This window comes from Carassius carassius, chromosome 25 (assembly GCF_963082965.1).
Source record: "Carassius carassius chromosome 25, fCarCar2.1, whole genome shotgun sequence".
Taxonomy (NCBI): domain Eukaryota; kingdom Metazoa; phylum Chordata; class Actinopteri; order Cypriniformes; family Cyprinidae; genus Carassius; species Carassius carassius.
This window is the reverse complement of record NC_081779.1, coordinates 2,046,743-2,056,700: the sequence shown is the minus strand read 5'-3', so window position 1 is coordinate 2,056,700 and position 9,958 is coordinate 2,046,743. Positions and strand designations below refer to the sequence as shown.

At 36.4% G+C, this 9,958-nt stretch overlaps 1 protein-coding gene across 1 annotated transcript; it reads right to left on the bottom strand.

The window, feature by feature from the left end:
- Positions 1 to 197: 197 nt before the first annotated feature.
- Positions 198 to 7,482, bottom strand: LOC132104830 (major histocompatibility complex class I-related gene protein-like). The gene is made up of 6 exons (XM_059510362.1): positions 7,467 to 7,482; positions 6,367 to 6,606; positions 6,009 to 6,275; positions 1,473 to 1,772; positions 884 to 991; positions 198 to 600 (listed from the first exon to the last, which is right to left on the bottom strand). The coding sequence occupies exons 1-6, from the start codon at positions 7,480 to 7,482 to the stop codon at positions 566 to 568; spliced, it is 966 nt and encodes a 321-aa protein (XP_059366345.1). The 3' UTR covers positions 198 to 565.
- Between the last annotated feature and the right edge of the window lie 2,476 nt (positions 7,483 to 9,958).

Here is a 9,958-nt window from a genome sequence, read left to right as displayed (position 1 = left end):
GCTTTCCAGAACAATTTTTAAAGATGCATTACCTTATTTTAAATATAAGCGCTAAAACCTGTGATTCAGCTCTACTTCCCTTTGTTCAAACACAATTAGATGAGAAACGTTTTATTTTCACATGTTGCATTCATATAGCTGAATTAAATGAAAATATTCATATCATGTTGCAGCATGTCCAGTACATTAACACACACTCACACTTCATACATTTATTCATGATATTACACACAGAACACAATGCACTTTACAAACTTGCACCTTTTGTATGTGTCAAACACATATATTTAAGATCCCTGAGCTAAAGCTAGGATTATAGCTAGCACCATGATCATAATTATTCAAGTTACAGGATCTGTATACAGTATGAATATCACTATAGTGTTCCACAATAATAACACGTACAGAACTGTAGATGATGTATTGCACTGAAGAGTGTTACACTGTGACATTGATCTTTTAGGTTATGTGTGCAACTGCAAATAATAGTGAATAAAATGTGTCTAAGAGCACTTTTGATGCTTTGAAACGTAACTCTCACTCGCTGGACCGGGGATCTGAACAATCACTCCAACTTAACTGGGTAACTTCTCATCAGAGCTAGAAAAGATTACAAAGAATATAACAACTTCATCTTGAGTACATGAATACCATGCTCTTGTATGTTTATGTCAACCTGCAATGATGCCGCACTGCACATTTGATTGATTAATATCATGGATAATCTTGTAGTCTGTCATTAGATGAAACTCAAATAATGAAAATAATCAAAAACTCACCATCGTAAAATTACTTTCACCATGTTCACATACATAGTTATGCCGTCATATACTGTCAAACTGTACAGCAGCAGTAGTGATTGTGTTGAATATTTATAACTTACCATTTGAATTTTTCTTTTGGTAGATGCAGTAACCAATCAAAAGGAGAAATATAACTACAGCTGCTGTTGCTTTTATTCCTGTTATAAGAAACCACTGCTGAGATTCTGCTGAAGAAAAAAAAAAAGCATCACAAATACTTGTTGAACAGAGTTTAACTTTAATTGTTCGTGACAATTACACTATGCCGTATTTAAAGGGCACATGAAATGTACAATCAAAATGTCCTTGATATTTACACATATGAGAGGTTAGTTTCAAATAAAACCATACTGCAAGTTTCACCCCAACCATTTCCATCTTTCTGAGCGAACAAACAGGAACAGACTCTCACCAGTTTTTGTAAACATCTTCCATTTTGAAGCGTTTGTGACAGAGAGTGAAATTGAGGATGGAAGATGATAATTTTTTACAGCAAAAAAGCTTGATATGAACTTAATATGAGCATCTGAAAATGCATTTCGTGACCCGTTTAATAACTTTTAAAGCATCAACACTCCTCCTCCTACAGTTAGTGATTTGTATGTAATCTTCACATTATAATTGCAGATGCAGCATCAGTGCATGGATACTCTGATCATAATTACTCACCACTTAATATCTGGTGATATACTGTTACAATCGCTCGTGTCTGAGTCAGACTGCTGTGTTTGACCAGACAGTCATAAATCCCATTGTGATTTGCATCGATCTTCACACTGGTTCTCATCTGAAATGATCCATCAGCATTTGGTCTGATTCCAGAAGATGTTTGGTTCACAAGAACAGATTCGTCCAATCTGATGTTCATCTCAATATCTCTGGGGTAGAAACCAGTGACCAGACAGATCAGAACCAGCTTACTGGGATCATCAGGAGCTTTCTTCGCAAAGACACGAACATCTGGTGGAGCTGGAGAAGAAAATGATAAGTGACAAATATTTATAAAGACCTTGTTTAGTCTCTGCGGTTTCTGTGCTGTGAAAAAACACAGAAGAACGCAAGTCATGTAGGTTCTGAACGACGATGAGTATGAGCCGTTTTAATTTTCAAATTATTATTATTTTTTTTTTTTACATTTTTTAATTTTTAATTGATGGATGTCAGATTGAAAGTAGCTTATGTATAATTGAAGCTTCACTTGTAAATATTAAGATGCATTTCTGTACCCTTATGAAAAAGAAGTTTATTCAAATGTGCTATTAGTATAATTCTTTTAAACTAAAAATAGGAAAGTATGCTTTTTGTTTACTTTTTATGTACTCCTCAGAAATAGACTTAAAATGACATTTAAGTATACTTGACTTATACTTACAAAAAGTCTAAATATATTTGAGCTATACTCCAAGAATCTGTGTTTTCATTATTATACAGTAGAGGGCGCTAGTACACATCTTCTGTACACAATTTCCAAAAAAACACAAGTTAAGAAGAAAAAAAGAAACAACAGATACTAACAAGTGTTACACGATCATCTGACATGAAACAACATCAAAACTGTAACGTTATGGAATAAAATGTCGACCGATGAAGATGTAATAATTACAGTTGCTTTGGTGTGTTGATCGACTCCATCTACGTTTTGATTATCATTCTGAATCCAATTCATAGTCTTTTTTCAGCTTTTTGTTCAAAATGTTATTTTGTTTCTTTTTTATGAAACTTAGCCACATTATGAGGCTAGAATAAAATGTTTTTGTTTACAAGCAGATACCCTGTTCTTTTTTTGGATGTTTTGTATGTTCAGCTATCCATACAACAAAATATTTACAAATTAAAACCTAAATTGGGACATAGTAGTATACTAAAAGTGTAAAGTTCACTTAAAGAAAACTTATGAGTACACTTGTATAAAACTACTAAACTAGTAGTTTACTGAGACTATACTTCAAACTACAAACATAGAGGTAAACTAGTTGTGTACTCAAAGTTTGCTACTGTTAATTAAAAATATTCTTTTATATACTAGAAAGTGGGCCAATTTAGTCCCAAGGAGTATTGAAACAGTACACTTACAAGTATACTACTAGAACACTGATACCGTAATTCCTCAAATAAAAGCCGGGGCCTTTATTTACCTGAACTGCAGAAGGTAACAGACTTTTATTTGAAGCAGGCTTTTATTAGAGTCAGGCCTTTATTTCTAATTCCATCTGTTTGATAAGTAATTGTTTTAAATAACCCGTTTTAAATTAAAAGTGATAGCATTCCAGTGGACTGAGATCATAACATTAGCACAGAATCAGTTCAGAATCAATCACCAAAAGAATCAGTTCGGTTCAGACGCTCTCTGGCTGCATCCGAAAACTGAAAAATGCTACCTATGGAGGTCGCATTCCAAGGTAGGAAGGCATCAAGACACGTCCGAGATCAATGTCAATTTCATTTCCTGTCTCCTGAGATGCCTTCATCTGGCCGGTTTTTGAAGGCAGCTCTGTGTCAGTCGGCTTCGCATTGAATCACGCATGCGCAGTATCATCAGCTCCTCGGTTCTCAAATCAGACGCGTCCAACAGAAACGGTTCTCGGTTCAGTGTACTGGTGATCCGAAAACCGATGCAACCGGTTCTTGACTCGAGAACAAGAAACGCTCCGGCAGTGGGTGTGTAAGTTCGTTATCTGGCTCTGCTGCACAAATTTTCCCCCGGTCTTTATTTAAGACCGGCCTTTATTTGTCCGTGTTGACCACGCCCCCGGCCACTATAAGAGGCCCGGTGTTTATTTGACTACCGGTTTTTATTTGAGGAATTACAGTATTTGTATACTTACTACATAATAAAAATGTAGCGTATCTGACTCGAACCAGACAAATTAAAGAGTCGATCAGGACTGTGGTTGAAACACGAGCCGAATTCCTCAGTAAGGCAACAGGAAGTCATAAGTCCCAAGCAAGATAACCAACCAACCAACTCTTTAACAGAACAGCTTTCAACCTTAACACCACTAGAACAATAATTGACAATTTCAATTCGGAGAAGAGATTGTCAAATTTGGCCAAGTAATTGAGATGCAACGCTGGACATCACATGTAAACCATGAGAGTAATACACAATATCCTTAAACACTTCCCCCACTAAGCAGAACCAGACTGAAATTCCTAAGGGGGGGGGGCCTTTTAACCTCTGGTCTCCACAGAAATCTTTGTAAGAGAATGACACAGAAACTGTGTCAAAATGACTTCTAAATGAATATCAGTCCATCGCTTAATTCCATATTCATTTATATGTAACCCACACATTTGACTATTATGTTTAATCACCTATTGTGTATGTCTTTTAATAACTATTGGATAGCTTAAGGATACATATTCATGTTTAGTATGTACATGTTTGAATCTGTTAGCTTGAAACAGTCCTGACCATCAGTTATTTGTCAAATGTATCTTATTCTTGTTATAGGAATCATGTCCAAAATTATACCCTGCAAGAGCGGGAAAATTCGGACCATGTGCTTGGTAAGATAACATATGATTTATGATACCCCCGAGCCAAGACAATATCTGATTGGTCAAGACAATATTTGAGGTGTGGCCAACAGGCCAGTTTAAATACTCAGGACACCATAAAATTTAGCTTTTAGCTTCTAGCTTTGCTTCTTAGCTTTAGCTATTAGTCATGTTTGCTTTTAGTTTTTAGCCACGCTTTTAGTCATCACTTTTAGTGTTCTTTGAGCGCGGTTCAAGCGTGCTTCGGCCTGCACGCCTGCTGCTACTTAGCCACGATGAGAAGAAACACTGCCTAGTCTCGTCAAACTTTACTTCTTTTCTTTTCCGTTTGAGAGTTTCGTGTTATGAGTTAAGTTTTGTAACGCTGTGTCTGACCTCGAGTGCCCATTCAACTTCAACCAGCCACACAACTCTGCATCTTCAGCCAACGCCCAACCAGGGGCTTCCCAAGACGTCACTTCAGCGACTACTGAACTTCCAGCCAATCAGCGACATCGGGAAAAACCCCTTTCAACGACAACAAAGGGAATACCTTTACACAGGCAATGTACCTCCAGACTGATCTATACTGGTGTATCTAATATAATTTTAACCTCATTGAGGAACTCAATGCGAGGGTTAATTAAGTGATTGATGGCTGTTCATGTCTATGCAATTTCACGTATTGCTGTAAACTTGGGATTCCACATTTCCATTCTCTTAAACTCATCTTTCCCTAACTTTCGATCTTCCTGCAACTTGTGTGAATGTGTGCATGCGTGCGTTTATGTGTTAGATTTGTTTATGTCTTAGATTTATCTAATAAAGCCTTATTCATATTGAAAAGAGAAGTATCTTGTGTTTTGTGCTTACAAGTTAATGCCTTAAACTGCCGATCTTGTTACTGTGCTAATTGATAGTGTTTTCACTATTCTTTGGATATTAATATCCAGCGCAGATTTGATGTTAAACGGCTCGTTCAGTGAATCGCAGGGCGTCTCAGTGATCAGCCGTGAAACAGTGATTCTGTTCAAATTCTCTTTAAAATCTCAAATGATTCCCTTTGAGCTAAATTGACCTGTTTCCCTTACAAAAATATACTTGAACTTTACCTAAGTATTCTTAATAAAATAGTAGTATACTACTGTTTGTGTTCCTGTAGTTCAAGTGGTAGAGCATTGCGATATCAAGGTTGGGGGTTCGATTCCCTGGGAACGCATGATATTATCATTTTAATTTAAAGGTGGCTCTGACTGATTTTAAACTGTAATTTTTGCAGCCCCTGAAATGGGTTATACTCACATAACCTGAACTGAATTGAAAAATATGATATGACACATAAAGCCCTAGCAAAAACTGCTGTGCGCCTCTAATCAAACTATTTCATATTTCAATATTATTATTATTTTTGTATGTTGAATTAAAAATATTTCTTTCTAAAGCTACTTTATTTAATGTCTATTCAGTGATTTTAATTTAACACAATAATGACTTTAAATGTGCTCAAATTTTACATGTAAAAAAATCACTTGACGGCCCTATTTAAAAGCATAAAACATTACTTAATAAAATTAATGTGACCCCCCTGATGGTCACTGTGTAATTCCCACACACTGGTTTCAAGTCATTAGTAATTATTTGTAAGTAAATGATGATAAATCTGCATCGAGGCAGATTTAGAAGCATCCTCGAGCTGTCTCAAAACCTGATCTGATTAAAACTTACTCTTCTTTGTGCTGTTAAAGCTGGAGATCCAGACAGTGCATGTCTTCAGGTATTGCTTGAGGACTTCATTGCGTCCAGTTTGCTGATCCCATTTGATTTTGGTTTCTTTAGCTTTGGGGTTTTTCTCGATCCACTGCAGAGTGTCAGAATCAAAGGACATAAAATCCTCTCCATCAAACCCATATTCATCAAATGCTCTCAGACTCACTGTTCCTTCAGGAGATTTCTCTAGTTCACAACCAGTTACTCTCTGAAGAACATGGGGCTCTACAATCACAGAACAACACTTACAGTACATAAAAAATACAAGACTTTTTATAGCATGCCTGATAATGGATGACTAAAGCATGAAACTCACCAAAGCACTGAGAGTCTGTGCAGTTTGACAAAGTGTTTAACTGATGAAGGAACCAGTCTCTAGAATCAGGTGGTTCTTCAGGAGCACTGATCCAGTTATTTGCACTCAATCTTATCCAAACTCTTTCTTCATTACTGTAGTAAGCGATCTGTCTGTAATCACAGACGCCGACAGCTTTGATCACAGGAAATGTGCTTGCTTTGCAAAATGCTGTAAACTCGTAGCGCAGGAAGTGTTTGTCTGTGGATTATAGAGAACAAAAACAAAAATAAAAACACAAAACGCATGTAAAACAAGAGGCAAATTATGTTTGCTAAAAACATGATATGAACTTATCTTAAAATGTCTTCAATAGTTTCAATGTTGCTGTGTCATGTCGATCAGAAGGAAGTGAGCACAGAAATGAATGAACTGTTCTCTTACCTTGCCCTGCGTCGCTTAGAAAAGCATGAGGCAACAAAAAAAAGATTAAGATCATTGTTATGTCCATGGAAAATGAGATAAATGGGTAAATTGGACACTTAATTATATTAGATGAGTTCTCTGTATGTGTACATGAAGGACCTGGATACAGATACTCATCTATATCACTTCCTCTGAAGGCCCAACACAGCTATGGCGGGACTTGACTATTAAAAGTCCGTTTCCACTACTGAATAAAAAATAAAACAAGGTAATTGTGAATTCTTATCTCACAATTGTGACTTTTTTTTCTCAGAATTGCAGTTTACATCTTGCAATTGCACGAAAAAAGTCAGAATTGCAGAATTTTAACTTGTAATTCTGACTTTTTGTTCAAAAATTTAAAGATATTAACTGAAATATTAATCAACTGCATGACATAAACTTATGAAATGCTCTTTGTTTGCAAAGAAAAAAAACAAAACAAACAACTTCAATCAAAAATTTCCTCTCTTTCGTGTCAGTTTCCGCTGCCGTTCAGAGTACCATGACTTGTTTATCAGCAGAGGAATGCATTACAAACATTACACACCATCAGCTATTAACCCTTAAAATTGGTTTCCTGTAGTGTGTTTATGGACATATTCCATCAGGATTTAATGCTTTTAACATGCCACCAATAAAAAGCAACAAATTACCAGTCGAGAACGACATAGTCCATCACAGTTGCCATTAAAAGCAGTAAAACCATTCCAAATGTGCTGATTTCTGTTGTTTTTTTTTTCAGCAGAAAACACCTCAATGGTATGAGATAACTGGATGGTTTGATTAACTGTCAGCACTGAACTGCAGTGTTTAACTATTTATAGTGAATTCAGCTACAAACTGGATCATAAAGCACAATGTTTCCATCTAACGTATTCTGAGCTGCAGCTCGTCATATTAATGTAGCTAAACTGGTTACCTCAGCTGAACATGTTAGTAGATTTGTGTTGCATGTCTTCGACATGGAAAGCATTTAACTTCTGAATGGAAATATCGATATTTCATTTGTTAAAAAAAATTCACTTATTTCAATTAAGCTCAAACACTAGCAAGCTAACGGTTTCGACTGAGTAGTATAAACATGACTAGAGGCACAAAAGCAGAGTAACAGACATCTGATTCAATTGAGTGAGTCATTTACGCTGGAACCATTTCTGAATGATTCTTGACTTGGATCATTAAGTTCAAGCTATTAGCACACCCACAGTCTGACCGTCTTCTGTTTAAACAAACAAAGAGAGACACAGTTGTGCTTCTTTTCAGTCATGGAGTTGATCTTGTAATCCTTTATTATAATAATTGAAATTACAATGTCTTATGTCACCTTACATGTGACTCACTTAAACCAAACACTAATAAACATGTGTTGCATAATGTTTGTAAGAGTTTTCTTACAACTTGTATTTCTGTCATATAACTCAATACCTTCTTCCTTTACATCACTATATTGCAGTCTCCCTTGTGCAAATATGTTATAATAAGCCATTGTATAACTAAAAAGTTGAGCAAACCATTGTTTACACAATATAAACACTGAAACTGAATTACAATATGCAAATATACTTGAGTGAAACACCATTTTCATGAACACAAACACTGTCTCTTTTAAACATCTTAACTTGACCCAGGAAATGTATATCACTTTCCTGACCCCACACAAACACATGAAATCGATGTTTTCTTTAATGTTTTATACCCTTGGTGATCAGTGGCGGTTCTACACTCTTAGAAAAAAGGGTTCATTGGGGTTCTATATAGAACCATAGGGTTCTTTCCTCAACTCCAAAGAACCTTTTATGCTAAAAAGGTTCTATAATGACAAGAAAGAACCTTTTTGGCACAAAGGTTCTTTAGGCTATTATTCATTCATATATTACATTATTCTGCAACATTTTGTATTTGTAACTAAATTATTGTTTGTAGTAACTTAATATCACATTTTAATCATGCTGATTTTTGGAGAAAAACTGAAATGGCACTCTTCGTGTGATATTGATTAACTACATAAAATGATATAAATATACATTTTCTAACCCCCATATCTTGAATTTTGTGATCATTCACATGCATTCATAAATGCATTTGAATACACCGAATAATGCAGTGAAAGAACGCACTCAAAATGCACACGCGCCACGCACACTAGTATGACTTCATCATGTAACTTTACATTAGCCTAGATGCGTGCACTTTTTAGGCACGATTCGTTTAGTTTTTGAATATACTTGATACTGTTAAAAGGCACATCATTAAAACAAAAAATACGAGTTCACATATCAAACCTAAACACGCATGGAAAACGTTATTAGAACTAGCTACTAAATTAGTTAAAAATGCCTATCCATACAGCTATGATTCGTGAATCCCAAACTGACTCAAACGATTCACGAACCAGCTCTGAACTCCCGAACTGACTCAAATGATTCGCGATCCCTAAAATTGACTCAAATGATTCGCGAACCTGCTCCAAACTTCCAAACCGACTCAAATGATTCGCGAACCCACTACAAACTCCCGAACTGAGTCAAATGATTTGCGAACCCACTCCAAACTCCTGAGCTGACTCAAATGATTCGCGATCCCCAAACTGACTCAAATGATTCGCGAACCCGATTTGAACTCCCGAACTGACTCAAATGATTCGCGAACCCGCTCCGAACTCCCGAACTGATTCAAATGATTCGCGATCCCGCTCCGAACTCCCAAACTGACTCAAATGATTCGCGAACCCGCTTTGAACTCCCGAACTGACTCAAATGATTCGCGAACCCGCTACAAACTCCCAAACTGAGTCAAATGATTCGCGAGGAGGATGGAAACGCACCCCCCTACTTAAAGGAACTACTCGCAACACAAAACTCTTCACGCAACCGCCGCTCTGGAAACAAAGCCCTTCTTCAACCACCCAGAACTAAGCTCCGCACTATGGGGGATCGAGCCTTCTGCTAAGCCGTGCCGCGTCTTTGGAATTCCCTTCCAGAAAACCTAAGGGCTCCTCAAGCCATAGACCCTTTTAAGAAAGAACTAAAAACCTTTCTTTTTAAACAAGCATTTTTTACTTTTTGCTAACTTTTTAAGTGTTCTTTTCGGTTTTTAATTTTGTTTATGTGTATCACTTTGGGATTGTTTTTAACTATGAAAGGTG

Bases quoted from the DNA above. Each gene is read 5' to 3' on its own strand.
- LOC132104830 (XM_059510362.1), bottom strand. The intron at 1,773-6,008 runs GTAAGTTTTAAT...TTTCTTCTCCAG, and splicing joins CTTTAACAGCACAAAGAAGA to CTCCACCAGATGTTCGTGTC. The intron at 601-883 runs GTAAGTTATAAA...AATCTTTTCTAG, and splicing joins CCAAAAGAAAAATTCAAATG to CTCTGATGAGAAGTTACCCA.